General features: G+C 34.8%; 1 protein-coding gene across 5 annotated transcripts in view; it reads left to right on the top strand.

The window, feature by feature from the left end:
• ARB2A (ARB2 cotranscriptional regulator A) overlaps positions 1 to 22,433 on the top strand; it is a 383,721-nt gene that overhangs the window by 158,146 nt on the left and 203,142 nt on the right. For all 5 annotated transcript variants that reach the window (XM_070412332.1, XM_070412333.1, XM_070412330.1 and 2 more), the window contains one exon: positions 6,448 to 6,666. In XM_070412332.1, coding sequence (XP_070268433.1) covers positions 6,448 to 6,666 — 219 coding nt within the window. The remainder of the gene's footprint in view (positions 1 to 6,447; positions 6,667 to 22,433) is intronic.

Here is a 22,433-nt window from a genome sequence, read left to right as displayed (position 1 = left end):
TTTAAGGATTTTGATCTATTATTGACTGGGCAACAGTTGTAGCTTGTAATTCTTTCCAGTTTAATGTAGGGGAGAGGGTGAATATTGCTTTTTATAAAAATGAGAAGCAAAGAATATAAAAAATTTCATAATGCTGTATTGAAGTATGTTTCTGTCCTGCATAATGAATGGTAAATGTTTTTAGAATGCTGTTGTGATTTTACAGAATGCTTTAATATGATATTGAATATGAATATGAAAAGAAATTTGTAACATTTAAGCAACATAATATTTTAAAACCTAGTAAAAGTTAGAAGAAGAGCAGGTGAAAATATGGGTAAAGTGCAAAGTGAATATTTAAAAATAAATAGTACTTGGATGACCTGGGATGTCAGAACCGGAGACAAGGGTGTGTGTTTGTCAGTATATCCTTCATGTTTTACAGACTCCTAAGGGAACAAGGAAAGATACAATTTCACCTTTTCTGTGCCAAAACATTTTAATTATATCTTCTTCCAACTACAGCGGTTCAGTAACCAAGGAGCTGACATTGATGCATGTGTTGATAAAGCTGCAAACATTCAAAATGAGATTAACAAAGATTTTGAGCAAAGGGTGACAGCTAATTTTGCACAGTTTTCTGCATCTAATTCAGGCCAGCGTAATAATAGAATATTTTATAACTGTTTTGTTATTCAAAAGGACATTTATGATGTGTTTATGTTTGTAGATATCATTATATCATACTCAAAAATTATCTATCCTGTAGCTTAAAACTATTTGCATCTCTGTTATAACCCTGAAACATTATTAAAGGGGAAAAAAACCCTCATAAGTTTTTGTGGGTTTTTTTGCAATCATACTTTATCCTTAGAACTCTTTGCCTTTACCTTATTTATCATAAGCACATTAACTAGGGAAGGTCTAAAGATAGCAAACATATATTTTCTAATATTGCTTAGTGTGCACTAATCAGATGGCCAAGAAAAGTTATATTCAACTTATTTAATTAATAAAATTGTAGTTTCTTTATGTTTTTGAGCTCCTTTGAGCACATTTCAGTTTATTTCTTTCCTCCTCTATTCTCTACTTGAAGGCAGCTGACAGTCTTCTTTCACTTTTCTTTTTGTTTGTGAAATTCTCTCTCTCTTTTTTTATCCACTCACTTCTCCATCTGCTTTCACTTTTGTTTGCTTGGGCCGTCTCTCATCCCAACTTGATAATGAGGAATGCAGTGTGACCCTGACCTCTATCAGCCCATGCATGACCTTCTGACTCTACCATATAACCTTTGACCTTCTCTTTGACAGCTTGATTAATTACCCTGTGTTATGATTTATGAGTAAGTGCTATGTAAAAATAATAGACAACAGGTGGTCCTCTGAAAACTTTTTGTAGGATGTTTTCTTTTACTTACTAACTTGATGAGCTATTTGAAGTTGCAAACTTACTAGGTTGGTCTATGTTGATTCACATTATGGTATTTTTATACTATGGAGTATACATTAGAATTTAGGTAGCTACAGGTTGAAGCATGGCTGTGACAAACAATTTACAAGATATTAGTAGGTTGCTGTTACCTAAATGCACATTGGGAAGAAGCACAAAACAGAGTCAAGTGACATTTCAGGCATTTCAGTCCCAGGTCACGTCTTGAGAAAATTGCTGAAATAATGGAGGGGGCATTTTTCAAGCAGAGCTGCAGCTCCAACAGCTATGTTTACTTTAACGCTCCACTAGTGACTTCTGATAGGTTGTCATGACCTCTTTTCACTGTTGCATGTAGGATGTTGCAACAGTGATATGTACATACCCTTCTTGTGAAAAAGATGAGAATAAACACAGCATACATCTTTCAGTAAAGATGAATGGACAGTGGTTTGTCCATTTTAACCATGGGTAAATGTAGTTTATAAACACTTTGGATTTCATTTCCCTTGAGGAAGAACACCTATCGTCTTTCAACCCAAGCAAATAGAATGCTGAACTTGAAAAATATGAGTGATAAATTTGTGTAAAATGATCTCTTACAGAGCCTTGCCTGAAGATCAAAATGGATAGTTCCATAGGTCAAAGGATTCTATTTTGGCCCCTGACCCCTTTGGTCACATGTGGCTTGTAGTGTTGGAAGGTTAATACGCAGAGCTCAGTACTTTCAGCTGATTTTTTTTTTATTTAGCCAACCACAGAAGAGTTGAAAAGATATAGAATTTGCTCCTGTTTTTAATTTTCTTTATAATTGGTAATTATTAGGTAAATTAACTTGGCTAAATCTTCAGTTTTAGCAAGGTCTCTTCTGGGGTCAAAAGTACATTCTGCTTTTGGTCAGGCATTTAAAAAATATATCTAGTGTAAAATATTCTTGATAAGTACATTTCTATTCTGGTTTAATTTCTTTAGCAAGAGTTCCTCTCTGTGTTTGGCACCACCTCTTTGTTTTAGACCTCTCTGACCTAAGTCATCATTTGTTGATTGAATGATAAATGAACTATTACTTATTAGTAAGTGCATCTCTAGACTTCAAAGTAAAGAAGGCCTGGAGGCCTATATATTTTGTTTCAATCACAGCAAGTACTTGTGCTGAATAAAATGCTATATCTACCTATAAAATTTTGAGGGTTTCTGATTAAGATCCTATGGTTATACCATATGAACACTGATCTGAAAATGAAACTACAGTTATAGCTATAAAAAAGAATAGAAAAATGCAATGAGATAAATTAAAGAGATAAAGCTTACTTTTACCAGTATCTGTCCTCTTTATTACTTTCTTGGTCAAATAACAGTTAATTTACAACTTCATGTAGGCTTTGTCTCTTGAAATGTTGGCTATTGGAATTGATTTGGGTAAATCAGTATGAGACATGCTAAAAGTTTTATTTATTTAGTTGTACAGTGTTAGATAATCAGTTTGATCATTCTATCTTGTTAAAGATAACAAAAAACTACATGTATATTTGAAATGACCTAACTTTTCATCTTGTGAGCAACTTAGCATGCTTAAGGAATAATTAAATATAAAAGGAATACTTTAATATAAAATGTTTAAGGTTGTAAGTATTAGAATACTTAGAATGCCCCTTGTTAGAATGGCAATGCAAAGTTCTTTTATGATATTGAATTGATGCTAGATTTTTTACAGTAGTTTTGAAAAACTTTATGAGTGCATTTGTTAAAGGTCAAAATAGGATCTTTTTTCTCTTCTTTCTGTGTGTACTAATTGAGTTACTGGGAATAGAAAGAATTTATTTTTAAAACGGTGTTCTGATTTTTAAAAAGATATAAATTAATATGATTCTACCTTAAGTGGGTAAATTTAACTACTGGTGTTTTCTGCTTTAACTCTCTGACTTCCATATCTTAAGGTTGACATGGCAAAAATCTTTGTAGTTTTATTATGTAAAGGGACTTGTTTGACAGTGTTAGTATGTGACAGAGAGGAAAAAGGATGAAATTTTACTGTATATCTATGATTAGAGCACATAAATGGATAGTTATCTTTGTTACTTAGCTTTTTCCTACTCATAATATGGTTATGAATGGTCTTTGTGAATATTGCATTAATTAATTATCAGAAAAATTTTAATTGAAAAATGTAAGATTTTATGGAATGGTAATTAAATTTTCAACAAAGACATTTATTAAAATTAGCTTTCATTTCTGTGGAAAATGTTCCTGAATATTTGTTACCTTAATTAAATTGACAGTATGAAATATCTAAAGGGTAAAATATTTTCTAAATAATTCATTTGTTTAAAGAGAAACATTCATTGTTAAAATAAAAATAATAAAAAATTATTTAATTGATTTGTATAGTGATGATTTTAAAATAGAATCATTTTTCATCTCTGGGTGCCTCAGTGAAAATTGACATTGTGTCTTTTTAAAATTGGACAAATGAGTCATGTAATTTTCAGTTACATAATCAATAACTTAGACAAATACTACTTTGATGATTTATGTGTGTCTGTTTTATACTTATTTAGATGGGACACATCAAATTTCAGAATCCATTTAAAATAAAATAGACACAATAATGTTCCAATTCATGATTTCTAAAAATTGAAGTATAAAGTTCTGCTCAGATAAACCTGATAATTACGAAAATCTTTCCAGTGATTAACTTATAAAATAGGGTAAGAATTGTAATTCCTATAACTCAAAAATTTTGTCTGAAGTATTTGTCTTTATTGGGAATTCATTCCTTTTGCAGAGGATACTAATGTTCTACCAATTTAAGTCCCACTTTGTTATCATGTCTAAATTTTGGAAATTATCATTAAAATATAGTATATCACTGTTTTCATCTTTAACTCATGTGTAAGTGAGAGAGAGAGTACGTGTGTGTGTGTGTGTGTATTTAAAGTTCACTTCACTCAGAGAAGGCAGGGAAGAAACATGACAGGAGACCACTTACTCTCGGTACAGAAACTAGTAAGGAGGCAATTTTCTTCTTGGCCTATGGTGACCTTTTTTGACTATGTTCCCTACACCAGAGAGAGTGTACTGAATGCCTCTATTTCACCCTGTTTAGCAGAGTGCAACAGTGTTCTTTAACTTACTTTTGGTGGGAGGAGAAGTTATAGCTGAAATTTGAGAAGGGCGTGAAAAGTTGTAAGAGGCACAAGGAAGAGGGGTAGGAATTCCTTCAAATGTGATTTTAATAACTAGTCAAGTGTGTCCAACTGTAGAAAATCACCAAGTGACAATCTGTCTACCTGACAGTGATCACAATGAATTACAAGACTTTTGAATAGCTATACAGATTAGAATAAAGCAGGACCAAATAAAATATCTTTTGTTGGTAAAACTTTGTTTTACCAGCTAAGAAACTTAAAAAAAAAAAAGCCTTTTGTGCTTTGATGTAGAACGTTTAAATTTAAAGTCTTGTAAAGTATTTTATAAGGCTTTCATGAAAGAGGTATGTATCTAAAAGTTCTATTCAAACATATATTGAAGAATATGTGGGATATTGTTAATCAATTTGGTACACATTATATAGTTTTCATGTATGTAAGACAACTATATCTTAATTAACAGTCCTATCACTAAAATCAGAACTTAAATGATCTTCAAAGTCTCTAAACCATGGTTTTAGACAATAATATCTCTTGAGGAAGGGGGGTAGAGTTGAAAGGATCCCAGTGAAGTTTGTACTTGGTTTGTGAAATCAGCTGTTAAAAAAAACAAAACAAGTACATGCAACAATATAGCATACTTAAAAATAAGATAGTTGAGTCTATGCTATTATTACTGCTATCAGTTTTTTAAAATCATCTTCTTATATATTAGTTTGGCAAAAATGTAATTTCAAACGAAGTAGAAGATTCTACAGTTTTGGAAATGTATTTATTTATTTATTTTTTTAGTAAGGATGATTTGTTAAAGTTTTATGTTTTGTAGCTCTGATGTTTTTACCACAGTATAATACATGTTTTAAGTATGACCTTACAGGATTGTGCAAGGCAAAATTGGGACACCCACAGAACAGAATTGAATAGAAAAGACGAGATACATAATTCTTTCAAAAAAGTGTGTTGTGCATGCTTGTCAGTGGTAATTGTTTACCCTTCTCTATTTTCTCATGGTAGAATATTCCATGAGTTCTAACAATATAAATACCAAAGTTTTCTTAATGATAACCATAGAAGTGTTTGCCTTGCTAGCGTTAAATCAGACAGGGAAATATGCTTTTAAAATGTTTAGAAGGCTTAATAGCTCAATGAGCTGTATTTTAAATTTTGAAACTTGTTTCCTTGTATTAGTTCTTTATGAAAAGAGATTTTTATGGTAGTTAAAAAATCTAAAAGAAAGCAATTTCAGAGTTAAAGTGTTGCTGCCATACATTACACTAAGATTAATTTATTTTGTTTTATGATTTGTGTGGCTTTCTGAAAGAAGAGAGGGGAAAAAATCCAAGGGACAGAGGTAGACACTATATGTATGTTTATGACAATATACATATTATAATATACATATATAAATATTAGATTATATTATTCCTTTTTACCATTCAAACAAAAAATGCTTACTGAATCACAAATTGTAAAGGAAAGAAAAATCCAACAAAATGCAGTTTGAATCTTGAACTTCAATTTCAAAGAGGTTATTTTCTCAAAGTATATATTATAAATATTAATGTCGTTTGAAAGTGTACTTTTAATTCACAGTTTATTTCAATTATTTTTAGGGTTCTAGAAGATCTGAAGTACCTTTTAAACATTTTAAACTTTATAATCTTTATGTTAAAATTACATCTTTTCTTCTTATAATGATGTATGGTTATTTACATAAACAACCCAGGCAAACAATTTTATACACCTTTCTTTTGGAAAAATTAAAACTATAATCTTTTATGAAGAAATGTTTTAATGAATATACAAATATATTAAATAACATGGAATTTTAAAGAAACTTTTATGAATTGGTTTCTAGGATTAAATTAAGCTGTCTTTTCTTTCTAAACAGGAAGGGTATGGAGTAATAGTTTTGAATCCCAATGAAAACTATATTGAAGTAGAAAAGCCGAAGATACATGTACAGTCATCTTCTGATAGTTCAGATGAACCAGCAGAAAAAAGGGAAAGAAAAGATAAAGTCTCTAAAGAAACAAAGAAGCGACGTGATTTCTATGAGAAGTATCGTAACCCTCAAAGAGAAAAAGAAATGATGCAGTTGTATATCAGAGTAAGTAATAAGTAAGATCATTACTTTTCTTCATTATTTTCCTTATGTTTACTTCATATAAATTATTTTTTGAAAGAAGATGTTAATTCCTTAATTTTTAACCATTTATTTTCCATGGGTGCTACTTTGTAATGTTTCTGCTTTTTAAATCAAAATTACAAACACATTATTCTTATATCAGTGTGATAGTTTATATAAGTCTCAAAAGCAGTTAATAATGCACTGCACGAAACATCAGTCTTCATCTTGAGTGGTGATAGTTTTAATGTGTTGTTTTTCTACAAGCAACCACCCATCCACCGTGTCTCAGCTTAACTTCTGTGGGCAGATAGTGGTGGAAAGAGTAATTAATATCTTAATAAATATTTAAGCCAGAATATTTGGGGATAGTGTAGTAAGGGAACTCTGTCATTTGCTTTTTTCTTGCCCCGTGAACCTTTGCACTTTGTAATGCTAGCAGCATGAAATCGTTACAGCAGTACTGCCCAAGGAGTTCTAATTCTGCAGGGGGCACAAACAATTTTATTTGCACTTTGACACATTCTGCTTGATATACACTGTGTATTATATATATGAAACAGACTCATGCAGTTTTCAAAGCTCTTTTTATGGATTCTAGAAATATAATTTAATAGTAAGGCATGTGAAAAATGCTACAGGGTATGTAAAATAGTAAATTGATAGGTTCTTCCAAAGTGAACAATTCAGAACATTTAAACATAGATAATTAACATTTTATAAATTATACAATAAGATAGTATTAAAGTTTTAGATTATTCAGCTTGAGCTATTTTTACATTTACTTTAAAAGCTTATTAATAAACTATTTTATACTACCTTTCACGGGAAATACATGGCTTTCAAAGTTATTTTCTTGAATATACTTCTAGTTCAAGGCATAATCACTATACTTCTGAAAATGGTACTCAAAGTATTCAAGACATTTGATAATATGTCAGTCTGTTGAGTAAGTTATGACATGTAAATAGCAGCGAAAGCCACGTATCAATTCTCAAAACCCCAAAACATGTGTTCTTGACCAAGAATACCCAAAGCACATCAAACAATGAGCCAAGAGTAAGTTTTGCAGATTATAATATTTAAATTTCTGAAAAGCATCTTGTTAATTAATATATTATTGAGGTGGGGGAGCAGTTAGACTTGGAATCAGTAAGGAGCTTGCTTTTCCTAATGCAGTTATGTTACTGCCTTTCTTCCTGTGACTGCATCAGGGTCATATCTCCTTCTCTATCGATTGTCCTCAGCTTTTTGTTATATGATCCAGTCTATCAACCACTATCTGAAGGCAGACTTTTATAAAAACTGTCTCTGATATCCAAATCCCAAGTGCAGATTATGTAAGGTTTATGAAATATAGAAATCATTATGAGTATTCACTTGCTTATGTGAAATGCACACAAAGTGATTTTGGGTATTGTTTTTTATTTCTTCTTATACAGTTTCTTTTATTTGCCTATGATATGTACAGATTAAGCATCTATGTCTGACATCTGTCTGGTAGGTTTTATCTCTTTTCTATTTTGTCTTTATCTTGTCGCCATTGCTTTGATTTTTTCTTTGTTCTCTTGTATGTGTGCATTTTCTTTATTCTGTTTTTCACATCTGTTTAGTTTATCCCAGCATCGATTTTTTTTTTCTTACACCAAGGGGCAATATCTTTTTATGTTGCTTCATTGTTAAGATTTGCTCTCTTTCCCTTTGTCATTTTCTTTAATTCTTTTATCTCTTTTACACTTCTGCCATTTTTACTTCTTTCCTTATTATGTCTTTTTGCTTCTTTCTTTCTTTTCCCATTTCATTTAACAGTCTAGGTTTCCATTAAAAGGGCTAAAAGACAGAAATAGTCTCATGTAAGTAACACAGCTTTATACTTGATAGTCTTAGTTACAAAAAAAATGTTATTTTTCTTAATAAATACCTTTCTCTTAATATCTCCTAGAATTGTGTAAAGTAACAGAGTTAAGCTGATAGCTTTAAACATACTTCCATGTAGTAAGGCATGATCTTATAGTAGAAACGAGAAGAATGCTTCATTTTGTATATCGGGCTTTAATTCGTGGGTAATTTTGATCCACTTGAGAAATAAGTTCTTCTAGTACTCTTCTTCTGTCTACATAGCTCCAAATAACAAGGGTTTGTAATTTTCATATACAAAACATGGCATGTGATGGGGATAAGTTAACTTTTATTTATATATAAACATTTACATTAGAAATTTATCATTTATTCTTTGAAACAACTCTGTGAGGTAGGTGGATCAAATAATTTTATGCTTATTTTATAGTTAAGGAAACTGATGCACAGATGGTCCATTTTTGTCTAGGATCACATAACTAATAAAATGGTAGAACTAAGTTTTAAAACCAGGGCTTCTAATTAATGTACATTCTTGCTCCCTTTCTTTTTTACTAAATTGTTCTGTTTGAAAACAAAAATATGTTTCTGAAATATGAAAACTAAACCAATTATAATGAAATCCTGATATGATATAGTAATACATGTGATTATTATATAGATTTTTAACCAGTTATAACTTAGTAGACACTATTAAATGTCTATAAACAATTTATATGTAATATATTTGTAATATAGAAATAATAAATAAATTGTATTATATTAAAATATGTTTTCTCTTTTAATAGAATCACTAATATTGATTTAATTTTACAGATGAGGAAACTTTTGATCAAAACTTAGTTTCATGAGAGCAGGCACTTACTCTGTTTTGCTGACTGCCGCATCTTCAGAGCCTAGAACAGAGCCTTCATAATGAATATTTATAGAGTAGGACCTTCACAATAAATTTTTAGTTAATAATGTGTTGGAGCCAGGATTAAAATCCCAAACCATTACTGCTTTTTAAAATATGCCCTGCATTATTAAAGTATGCTACATGATTGCTCCCCAATCTAGTGGCTTAGAATAAATTCTAAAAATTAATGGTAAAAAGTATGTCAAGATATATTTGATACCTTGATTGATCTATACATTTTCATCTGAATATATAAAAGTTAGATATTCTGTTTTCTTTTCATCTACATCACCTTGGTGCTAAAATTATGGATGAAAATGGAAATATTTCATTCTGACCTACTGCTATTTCTGTTTTACATACTTGCCGATAAGAATACAGGCAAACTGCTGTACTTGTACCCTATATACACTTTGTGCTTTCTGGGATCTGTAACTTTGCTTCCTATTACTGCTCTTAATCCGATTCTATCCATCTTATAGTTCCAAGCTGATATCCTACATTCTCCACTCACCATAATCAGTGACCTCTCCTTAATATGATTCTTGGAAGTTATTATGTTTAGTTAACTTATATGGAATTTGTCATGTGCTATCTTAAAACATTGTCTTTGTCTCATAATATTATTAATATTACCAATTTATTTTTCATGCCTTCCCACTAGATCTTCCCAGAACCCTCTAGATCTTTGAGCATGCTTTATAGATTTTGGAATTGCATGTCAATCCCTATGGAGAAGTAGATATGAGCCAGTTTTCACACTAGTACAGAGCATACTGTGAGGAAGTGAGGAACTGATACTACACCCACACTTAGAATCCAATCCCCTGAAAGGAGACCAGAACAAAAAGACTAGGCCTTACTCTAGCGATACCTAGATAATGTGACCTGCAGCATAGGAATAAGGGTTATTCTGGCATCAAACGGGACCATAGAAAGACAAGTACTCCAACTAAGAAAGAAGACCAATTAGAAGAATTTTATAGTTTGTATTCCATATAGGTGGATATACGCAAAAATGATTTGAGGCCAATCTATGAAATACTGGGTTAAAACTTTTTTATTGTCTCTTCCCTAAGAGACTTAGTTGTGGGCTATGGTGATGGGAAGTAAAGAAGGAGGATGATTAGACCAGAGCATTTTTTTTTTTTAAATTCTTGAAGTGGAGGAGGGGGAGAAAATTATATGGCCACACAAGGAAAATTCAGATGTGGAGGAGACATTCACAGAATAGGAATCTTGGCAGAGCCTGGCATTACACATTGAAGATACTCAAATATTTATGAATTGATTGCTTGTTGACATCCATCACAAAAATCTTATTCCTTAACATGCAAGATATGTGGTGTCTAGTTTTCTGACGGATTTTTTTCAGGATTCATGTGAATTTTTGCAATTGTTCAGAAACAGCTAACTCCAATAAACTGAAGCTTTCATTTAAAAAAATATGTTTTTGATATTCTGACTTGGGTTATGTCCAAAATATTGGTGAAGGCTGATAAATGTCCTTTCTTCTCCTCTCTGCCTCTTCTCTTCTGTGCTAATGCCACTGGAGTACTTTCTACCTGATGTTTTTGCAATGAAATTCAATTTATTTATATTACAATAATGATTATTTAACCTCTGGGACCATTTTTATTTTCCTAGTATATACAAGTATTTGAATTTTCTTTTTTTCTGGAATTCAGTAAATAGCCAAAATCTCTTTTCAAATTTTAGCAAATATCTAGTATGTACAGGAAGAAGTAAAGTAGAATCCAGGTCTAAAATCTTACGATTAGCAAAGTATAATTTTATTTTACTTACAAAGTGAGTATAAATAGATATGACTCACTATTGGATTATATTGCACATTTCTAATGTATTAGGAGCAATGCTTGAGAGATCGAAGTACCTACTGTTTCATGTGACAACTTTCCTTAAATATGAAATAATGTACTTTCTGGCATATATTATGGCTTAATAAGAGGATTGATTTGGTCTAGGCAATAAACATCATGTCAGACATTCCTGGCATGAAAACCTGCTTAATATGTTTTGTAATAAGACAGAATTTTTTGTTCTTGAAAACATCTGCCAACTGAATTCAAGAGTGAAGACAGAAAATGTCATCAATTCAGTGGTAATCCTATAAATTTAGTTTCTTTTTGAGCAATACATATCAAGATACACAAAATTTCCAGTGTTAATCACCACTGGTTATAATACTTTGTAAAACGATATAACAAAAATATTTTATTTTTGTATAATGTGTTAATTAATTCATAATGAATTTTAATATTTCAACAGATAAAATTTTAACAAGCATCTTGCCAACAGATCATTTTTTAAAGCATCTGTTTTTTAATGTGTTGGGTTGAGAACTGAGTCAAATGGCTAAATATGTACATATATTCTTTTTAAAAACATATTTTCACCCCCATAATTATAGATACACTATTTTCCCCCTCAGACCACAAGGGGTTGCTGCTGTACATATTGGATTTTGCTTTCCTCAGAAACTGAATATCCCAATTACGCTACATCTTTTCTCTCTTCCATTTTTTTTTTTCCGTAGTCCAAAATCTCTTAAAATATAATCGGAAAGAAAAAACAAAACAAAAAATTGCCTTAACACATTAAGCGCCCAGTCACTGGTGACTGACACTATACTTTCCGTCCAGAAGACAAAACAGGCTGGGTGTTTAACGTGTTAATTAGCAACTTAATAATCAATATAAGAATTTATTATTTTAAATACTAGATGCCCGGTGCATGAAATTTGTGCACGGATTGGGTGTCTAGGCCGGGCTGCCGGCTGCCAGCTGGGGCCTTCCTTTGTTCTGTGCTGCCCCCAGTGGTCAGCACACGTCATAGTTAGCAGTTGAACTCCCACTTGGTCGAACTCCCAGTCGGTTGAACTCCCAAGGGGACAATTTGCATATTAGCCTTTTATTTTTTTGATATTTCACATTCTAAGGCCTTTACATTTTTTCAAAAGAACTTAAAACCTATAGTTATTTAAGGCAGATTGTGATAATAACTATTTTTATTTCTGTTTTTGTGTCTGAATAACTTTCAGAATCATACCCATTGTGGAGAGATAGTGTAGAGGTGAGATTAAAAGTGTAGAGTCTGCCCTGGTACATGGTTAGAGCATCAGCTTGTACACCAAAGGGTCACAGGTTCGATTTCCAGCCAAGGGCATACCCAGGGGCTGAATGAAAAAAGGTGAAGTGATTGGGAGTAGGCAGAGGTGGGCAAAGGGAGGATATGGGGATCCAAAGTGACTTAGCTTTGGACAATGGGCGCATGGTGCAGTGTGCAAGTGATGTTTTGTTGAGTTGTACACTTGAAACATATATGGTTTTGTGAACCAATGTCTCCCCAATAAAGTGATTAAAAAAAGGAAATCAATAAAATAACAGGTCTTTAGATTTAGGACAAAATAACAAACCAAATCTCTGCATTTATGAGTTTTAATTGGCCTTTGGCCAGTTTTGATGTGTGGATTTTGCCATAAATATGATGCAGTGGAAAGAATAAGAACTTTAGAATCAAAGAGATGCATGCTGCAATCTTAATTTTGTCACATACAAGCTATGATTTTGTGCAAGTCACCACTCTTCTCTGAGTTTCAGTGTCTTCATCTGTAAAATAGGAATAATCATAACTATTAGGCTGTTGTAAGTAATAGATGAGATAAATTAACATATGAAAACAACCAGTGGGATATCTGTATATCCCCTTTCCTTTTTCTTTCCTCCATACACCCATTTCCTTGGGAACTATGGGGAGAATTATGGCTGAGTGAGGTCTATTCCAAATGGTTTATAATCGCTGCTTCTCAAAACCATTAGGTCTCAGGATCCCTTTACATGCTTACTCTTTTTTTCTTTTTTTTTTGCTTTAAATAATTTTTTATTATTTAATTACAGTTGACATACAGTATTATATTAGTTTCAGGTGTACAACACAGTGATTAGACATTAAACAATTTATTAAGTGATCATCCCAGTAAATCTCGAAGCCATCTGACATCAAACATAGTGGCTGTTCTGTAACTATTGATTTCTACTTCTTAATCCCTTCACCTTTTTCACCCAACCCTCCAACACTGCTCCCATCTGGCAGTTGTCAAATGTTCTCTGATCTATAAATCTGTTTTTGTTATGCTTGTTCATTTATTTTGTTTTTTAGATTCAATTGTTGGTAGGTATTTATTGCCTTTTTACTATTCATATTTTTTAATCTTTATTTTTCCCTTCTTCTTAAAGAAGACCCTTTAACATTTCATGCAATACTGGTTTGGTGATGATGAACACCTGTAGCTTTTTTTTTTTTTTTCTGGGAAGTTCTTTAAATGTCCTTCAATTCTAAATGATAGCTTTGCTGGGTAGAGTAATTTTGATTGTAGGTCCTTGCTTTTCATCACTTTGAATATTTCTTGCCAAATCCTTCTGGTCTGTAAAGTTTCTTTTGAGAAATCATCTGACAGTCTTGTGCGAGCTCCTTTTGTCGTTACCCTTTGGCACTTTAATTACGATGTGTCTTGATGAGGGCCTCTCTCAGTTCATATTGTTTAGGACTCTCTGTGTTTCCTGGACTTGTATGTCTATTTCCTTCACCAAGTTAGGGAAGTTTTCTGTCATTATTTTTTCACATAGGTTTTCAATTCCTTGCTCACTCTCTCTTCTTCTTCTGGCACCCCCATGATGCAAATGTTGATATGCTTGAAGTTTCCATATTATTGAGAAGAGGAAATCAGGTTTTATGCAATGCTGCTATTGTAAATTTGGCAGTGAGACATATTTTCCAATTAAAAGGAATGTATACAATTCAATCAGCCCATATTTGTTTACTGTTTTATATAAAAAGTGTATTTAGGAATAATATTACTTATAGGAGAAGGATTCTACCAGAATAAGGTGCCAAAAGATAGAAACTGAAACTTGGTAGGTATTTTTCAGAGACATAACAAGTTCAACTAGTTTATTTTTAGACGTAGAGGAAACTGAGATTAAGAGAAATTATGTAATTTGTTCAGGATTGCACTGTGATTAGTGGCAAAGCTGGTACTGGTATTTGGGTTGTTCTATTTACCATTCTGGTTATTGAAATTATCATATTAGAAACAGGATTTTTTCCCTCTATTCCTATTCAGAAGTGGCTTCTCTGTCCTTTGTAGCTGATGGTGTTGATGTGGATTGAGGGAAAAGAGAGAGTATTGTGTGTGTGTGTGTGTGTGTGTGTGTGTGTGTGTGTGTGTGTGTGTGTAGAATAGATTATTAAGCAGGGAAAAGGGTAAGTGGGCATTAAGTAATTTAGATTTAAACCTAAAAGTTACTTGAAACAATATTTCTAACATAGTCTATTTTAAGATCTAAGAGGAACAAGAACAATATAAATTTGAAAATCTTGATGCATCATATGTGAATTATGATGTTAACTATACTTAATTCACTCCTAATGTCCTTTGTTTTGATTTCACAGAGAATGAAGAAAATTCCCTCCGAATTATTCTGCAGCTTGCATATACAATAATGCCATCAAAGAAAGGCTATTCTTTGTGCATATATAGCTCAGTCAATTAAAGATTACATATATTATCTTTTCTCAATGATTTTAAAGCCTTTTATCACATTTTAACATCTCTGAATTGGGGATGCATATTAAACCTTAAGGGCACATTATGGATTATTTGGTGACTTTTTTTTCTTGATAGTACATAAAACATTGGTATCTTTCAGAATTGACTGTATTGTAGATGGATGGAATATGGCAGGGGTCCTCAAACTACGGCCCGCGGGCCGCATGCAAATACAAATATTGTATTTGTTCCCGTTTTGTTTTTTTACTTCAAAATAAGATATGTGCAGCGTGCATAGGAATTTGTTCATAGTTTTTTTTTTAAACTATAGTCCGGTCCTCCAACGGTCTGAGGGACAGTGAACTGGCCCCCTGTTTAAAAAGTTTGAGGGCCCCTGGAATATGGTATCAAATAGGCCTGCCTCATTACACAACTCTAAAGGGACATAATTCTTATCTGGCACCCCCTAGAATTGTGCTGTGTGTAGACTATGTACTATGAATATGGCCTGTGGGATAGCCCTAGTAGAGATGAAATGGTGCTTAATTTTTTTCTTACATTTTATCCCATATTTGACCCCATAAATTGTACAAAAATAACTTGCCTACTGCTTGGCAGGTAGTGACTCCTCAATAACCACATTGAGAGCAGGTTTGAAATTCTTCCAGTATCATATATGATGTTGTTGAGAAGAGGTAGATCTCTAGATAGTAATTCTAGGAAGTATTGACTAAATAAGTGTATTAAATTGAGATGTTGGCCCCTAAGTGCCCTCATTGTTTGCATAATGCCTCTTACTTAAAAAATATTTTTGCACTTTTAAGATATCTAAAATAACTATTAGTATGATAAAAGTACAATATCAGTTATAGGTTGTATTTTGTCACTGTACCTTCATTGATTTTTGTACCAAGACCCAAGTGATAGATATTAAAGATAAAAAGTGGGAGGAGAATAAAGTTTCTATTTAAAGCACATGAAATTAGCCGGGATATCAAATGTATCTTGAAACTGAAAAAAAAAAGTATATCCTGTTGAGTGGCACTGCCTTGAATGGATCTCTTTGCATTGCAGTTCAGTTGAGCCCTATTTACAAATGTCATACTTGCCCAGCCTTTTGTGTGATATGGGCATAGAAAAGCCAGAATTCTTGTTCTCCATGGGGCTCACTCATAATCCAATAGGGAGGCTAAAATGTTCATAAGCAACTCTGATACTAGGCCGATTGTGGTAAATATTTTGAAGCAGTTCATGTGTACATTGTAGGAGTACTAGAAAGGGAAAACGTGTTTTTCAGTGAGGACTCTAAGGGTCCTTTCACAACTATTAATATAGCATTAATAGTAAAGTTCAGATACTTAAATGATTAATTATAGACCACATTGAATTTTAAAGTTTGAGAACTACCTTATTAAATCCAACTTATTATTTCGATGAGAACCTCTATTTTTAATTTTTATTAAATTTATTGGGATAACATTGGTTAATAACATATAAATTTCAGGTGTACAACTTTATAATATGACTTCTGAATACTCTATTTTGTGTTTCCCACTAAGCCTACTTCTACTGTATTTGACCCCCTGTACCCTCTTTATCCTCCCACCCACCCCCACCCCCATTCTCCTCTGGTAAGCACCATTCTGTTGTCTCTATCTGTGAGTCTGTTATTTTATTTGTATATTTCTTTTGTTTCTTAATTTATAGCTTTTTGTTTTATATCCCACATATGAGTGAAATTGTAAGTTCTCGTCTTTTCACATCTGATTTATTTTACTTAGCATTATACTCTCAGGATCCATCCATATTGACACAAATGACAATATTTCATCTTTTTATGGCTGAGTAATATTCCATTGTATATATGTACCACATCCTCTTTATCCAGTCATCTATTAAAAGACACTTTGGCTGTTTCCATAATAATAAAAGGGTAATATGCTAATTAGACCAGACATCTTCCAGATGTCATTCCTGAGGAAGCCGGGGCTGGAAGGAAGCCAGCCCAGGTCCTGGTGAAGCCAGCCCGGGTCCCGGGTCCCGGGTGCCGGAGGGAAGCCAATGCCTGCAGCTGGGGGAAGGAAGGCCTACTCTTGCATGAATTTTCGTGCATTGGGCCTCTAGTTGTGAATAATGCTGCAATGAACATAGGGATACATATATCTCTACAAATAAGTGTATTCAACTTTTTTAAATAGATACCTAGAAGAGGTATTGCTGGGTCATATATAGCTCTATTCTTAAATTTTTGGGGTACCTCCATGCTGTTTTCCAGAGTGGCACCAGTTTATATTCCCAGTGTGAGAGGTTTTCATATTCTCTACATCCTCTCCAACACTTGTTATTTCTTGTCTTATTGATACTAACCATTCTAACAGTGTGAGTTGGGAATCTCATTTGGATTTTAATTGGCATTTCCTTTATAACTAGTGATGTTGAGCATCTTTTCAAATATCTGTTAGCATTCTATATATATTTCTTGGAGAAGTGTCTATTTGGGTCCTCTGCCCCCTTTTTAATTCAATTGTTTGTTTATTTTTGTTGTTATTGAGTTGTATGGATTTTTAATATATTTTCAATATTAACCCCTAATAAAGATGTCATTTGAAAATATCTTCTCCCATTAAGTTGGTTGCTTATTTTATTGGTGATTTTTTTTTTTTTTTACTATTGCAAAAACATTTTAGTTTGATATAGTCCCTTTCTGCCGGAAGCCGGTCCATCCTTGCTGCTTGACACAGTCGCTGCAGGGAAGAAACATCTGCACAGCCTATGTTTCAAGGGACCTGGCATATATGGCATACTGTTCTTAATATGTTTGCTCCCCTTCTTAGCGCTATGTGTTTTAACCAGGGTCACCTCTCCAAGAAAGGTTGTTTCCCCAGGCGGGAATTTTTCCCTGGAGTTAGGGATTAACAGGACTAAGGAAGGGAATAAATCAGTAAAACCCCTTAACTAAGTGCCAGGTGGGTAGTTAATCACCTTAACTATGAACAATCACGCTTAAGCTACATAATCTTTACTTAGGATAATCTCCTTCAGTTACTTCCTTGTAGCTTAACAGAACACTAGAGTAGTGACCTTGGAATGGAGATAACAAACGCCCTAACCTTTGGAATAGAATGGATAGGATTAAAATCAAATGGTATAAATACAGATGTAACAGGACAATAAAGAGAGAACCTGGCTAGAACCAGGCTGGAGAACCTGGCTATGCTGATCAACTGAACTCTGTCTCCGTGTCATTCCTTCTTCGCCAACTCTGTCCACACCTTTGGGAACCCCTGGACTTGCTGGGGCAGGACCCCAACACCTTTCATTTTTTTTTTCTTTAACTTCATTTGCTTTGGCATCAAGCTCCTGAAAACTACTCTGAGATCAAGGTTCATAAGTTTTGTACCTACATTTTCTTCTATGTAGTTTATCTTTCAGTCCTTAATATTCAAGTCCTTAGTCCATTTTGAGTTAATTTATGTATGTGGTCTCTTATAGCACTCTAGATTCATTCTTTTGCATCTGGCTTTACAGTTTTCCCAACACCATTGAATGCTTTGGGCTCCTTTGTCAAAAATTACTGGCCCATATATGTGTGGGTTTATTTCTTGACTCTCAATTCTGTCCCCGTTTGCGTGTCTGTTTTTCTGCCATAATTATACCATTTTGCTTATTGTAGCTTTGTAGTATAATTTGAAGTCAAGTGATACTTCCTACTTTGAGAACCTCATTTTATATGATAACTAGAGGCCCGGTGCATGAAAATTCGTGCACTCTGGGGTTGGGGGGGCAGGTCCCTCAGCCTGGCCTGCGCCCTCTCACAGTCTGGGACCCCTTGGGGGATGTCCAACTGACGGCTTCTCGCTGTGGAAGCGCACTGACCACCAGGGGACAGCTCCTGCATTGAGCGTCTGCCCCCTGGTGGTCAGTGCGCATCATAGCGAATGGTCGTTCCGCTGTTAGAGTCAATTTGCATATTACCCTTTTATTATATGGATTCTCAGTATGAGTTATTTTATATGATGTTATATGACAATTTTTGTTAAATATTATAAACCACTTCAAAATTTCACCACTTTAAAGGAATTAATTTTGTAGAAGTTTTTGATACATTTGGGGAATTGTAATATTTCAATTTTCAGTAATGTCGTGGTGTTTATTCCTGATTTTTGAATGGTTTTGACCTTAATTTTAGCACAAATGAAGCTTATTAAACATATAAAGAGCATTTCAAAACTGCCAAACCATTTAATGTTCCTTAACTATTACTTCTTTTGTTTTACTGGCTCCACCAAATCATTTGTGGTTTATTAATTTTATATCTGTGCTAAAACGAATGTGTACCCTAACACATACCCATACACAGCCTTATTTTTTTGCCATCTTTTATGTAGGGAGCGGCTCTAGAGTTAAGCCTCAGATTAACCTGTGGCAGAGCCACAAAGAAGTCCCAGCTTAAGGGGCACAGCCCTCTTAGCATAATTAAGTTTGACCTTATGGCCACCCTCAATCCTTCCTGGGTAGCTAATGTGCTGTGGGAGATGCAGCAAGTGCTGCCAAAACAAGTGAAACTCACAAGAATATTGTAACTATGTTGACCACTACCTTGTTTATCTCTGACTATAAAATAAAGCCTCAGCTTGCTGGGTGGATCCTTCTCTGTGGACTCATCCAGACACAGGAGATCCAATGAGCTCCAGCTATAATCTCTTTGGCTGTCTTTTTTTAATCTTTCACCGTCCCTCCTCAGGCTCACCACACCCTTGGCTGTGGTGGCACGGCACACTTTTATATGGCATTTAGTGTAATTTTTAGCACTTTTCCAAATGAAGGATATTATTGAGGTTATATATTTACTCCACAAAGTAGATATCTAATTATTTAAGAGAAAGGCTTAGCTTTAGTTTATTTCTTCATTCTCAGGGCTTAAATGAAAATCTGTTTAGCCAGGTTGTCAGTGATAGGATTATCATTTGCTTTACACTGGAGTCTCTGGTTTATTTTGTGGTTAAGGAAGTAAGTCAAGCTGCTTAAGACTTTCTGGGAAACTTATTGTTGACACTGTGTGACCTGAAAATACTGTTACTATTTTAATCATCAGACTGAACCATTGCCACTGAAACCTGATATGACTTATGTACCTGTTAAACAAAGAATGTATAGATAGTTGATTTTGTAAATATGTTCTGGCATAAATAAAATTGATTATAAATCACTATTAGAGAAGTGATAACTTACAACATTTAATTTTAATATTAAGAATATTGGTAAAGATATGATTATTTAACCTGTCCTTATTTATATGTTCTAATATAGTAGTCGCCAACTGGTGGTCCGTGGACCACTGGTGATCTGTGAGGTCCAAAAGGTTGGCGACCGCTGTTGTAATATACGTTAGTTCCAAGTTCTCTATCTGTATATATAAAAGCGTAAGCAACCAAATGACCGGTCGACCGGTCACTATGACACTCACTGACCAGCAGGGGGCAGACGCTCAGTGTAGGAGCTGCCTCCTGGTAGTCAGTGCCCCCTGGTGGTCAGCGGGAGTGCCGCTTAGCTGACCGACCTGTCCCAGTGGCCCACTAGCCCAGCAGCAACCACTCACTCCCTCAGTAGTCCTGCAGGTCCAATCTCCAGAGAACGGGCCAGGCACCAATGGACCGGTGCCACCAGCCTCCTGGAAGTCAGCCTAGGGCACCGCAGCCGCTTCCCCTCCCTAGACGCTCCATAAGGAAGAAACAATATAAAAGCGGCTGCCAGGTGGCTCTCAACAACTGCCACAAATGTTAGCGGTATGGATCTGGATCCCAGGCCACCAAGGTGTCCCACTGCCCAGCCAGAGGGCCAATTGTGTTCCAGCCCCCCCCTTCCCCTTAGAATGGGCACCAGATGCAGGGCTCACGGCTGCCAAGCACCGCTGTGGATGTGCGAGCCTCTCCCAATCAGGACTGACTGGGCACAAGCCCGCAGCAGGCGTAGCGGGGCCGGTATGAGTGGGAGCGGCAGGCAGGAGCAGCAAGTAGCATTCGACTGCTGCTTTTGGCCCAATCCCTCCAGGCCATGCCGAGGGACCCCACCCATGCACAAATGTGTGTGCCGGCACTGCTTCTCTCTGGCACCTGGGACCCAGGCTTCCCTCCAACACCCAAGACCCGGGCTTCCCTCTGGCCGCTGGCAGGCACCCGGGACCTGGGCTTCCCTCACAGCCCTGGCTTTGTCCAGAAGGATGTCCGGTCTAATTAGCATATTGTGCTTTTATTACTGCCAAAAAGAGTCTACATCAATATTGACTAACTGTCCTTGGTAAGTTTATGATTCCATTGTTAGCTAACCAAGTGATATTTTTAGAGAAGTTAAAAAAAAATACCTCAACCAATAAGTTGTTAAACATTTAGTTAAGTATTAAACAGCACCGTGCTAGTCACTTGGGATACGAGGATCAGCAAGACATGATCTTTACCATAGGGACGCAATAAGGGAGAGATGTACTAGATTGACAGTAGTACTTAGGTTGGGGGCATGGTCTTGGGGTGGGAGTAGAAGATCCATGGAAAATTTCCTGGAGGATGTGATGCCTAAAATATATCTTAAGTTATCAGAACTAAAAGAGGACAGTGGAAGTTCAGGAAAGCAAGTAAAGGGAAAAGAAAAGGCACAGAAATAAAATTACTGATTTATAAAAAGTAATACCTAAAGAATATGTTGATTTTCAAAACCAATACAGTGATTTCTGTTTAGTTGCTTGTTATATATCTGAACCACAACTGGAGTTCAGTTGTTGATTGTGTTCATTTTAACATAACTATTATAAATCTTTCTCTAATTGGGTTCACAATACATGAAGAAAATGAAAGTGAATATTTAACATAGTGTGTGGTATATCATATTCCTCATCCCAATATCGGGCGATGTACCTGGCCCTGTACTCAGTTTTCACCTATATTTTTATCCAGTCTTTTAATTTTTTTATTAATATACTAGAAGCTCGGTGCATGAAAATTTGTGCACTTGGTGGGGAGAGTGCCTCAGCCTGGCCTGTGCCCTCTTGCAGTCCGGGACCCTTCGGGAGATGTCCACCTGCTGGCATAGGCCCGTGAGGGATGGGCCTAAACCACAGGAGGACATCCTTAGCACTGCCAAGGAGGCGGGAGTGGCTCCCGCCATCACCGCTGTGCTCACAGCCGTCAGCTTAGCTTGTGGCTGAGCAGAGCTACCCCTGTGGGAGCGTACTGACCACCTGGGGGCAGCTCCTGCGTGGGCTTATGCCCCCTGATGGTCAGTGCGCATCATAGCAACTGGCTATTCACCGTCATACCACCATTAGGGTCAATTTGCATATTACCCTATTATTATATAGGATAACTATTTCAAATGTTTATTATGAAGTATACAACAAACATGTGAAGTTTAAAAATAATAAGATGAATACTA

The sequence above is a fragment of the Myotis yumanensis genome, unplaced genomic scaffold, assembly GCF_028538775.1.
Source record: "Myotis yumanensis isolate MYYU_CA2020_CCGP unplaced genomic scaffold, mMyoYum1.0.hap1 SCAF_4, whole genome shotgun sequence".
Classification (NCBI taxonomy): Eukaryota; Metazoa; Chordata; class Mammalia; order Chiroptera; family Vespertilionidae; genus Myotis; species Myotis yumanensis.
Note: the sequence above shows the minus strand (reverse complement) of the source record. Positions and strands in the feature narration are given on the sequence as shown.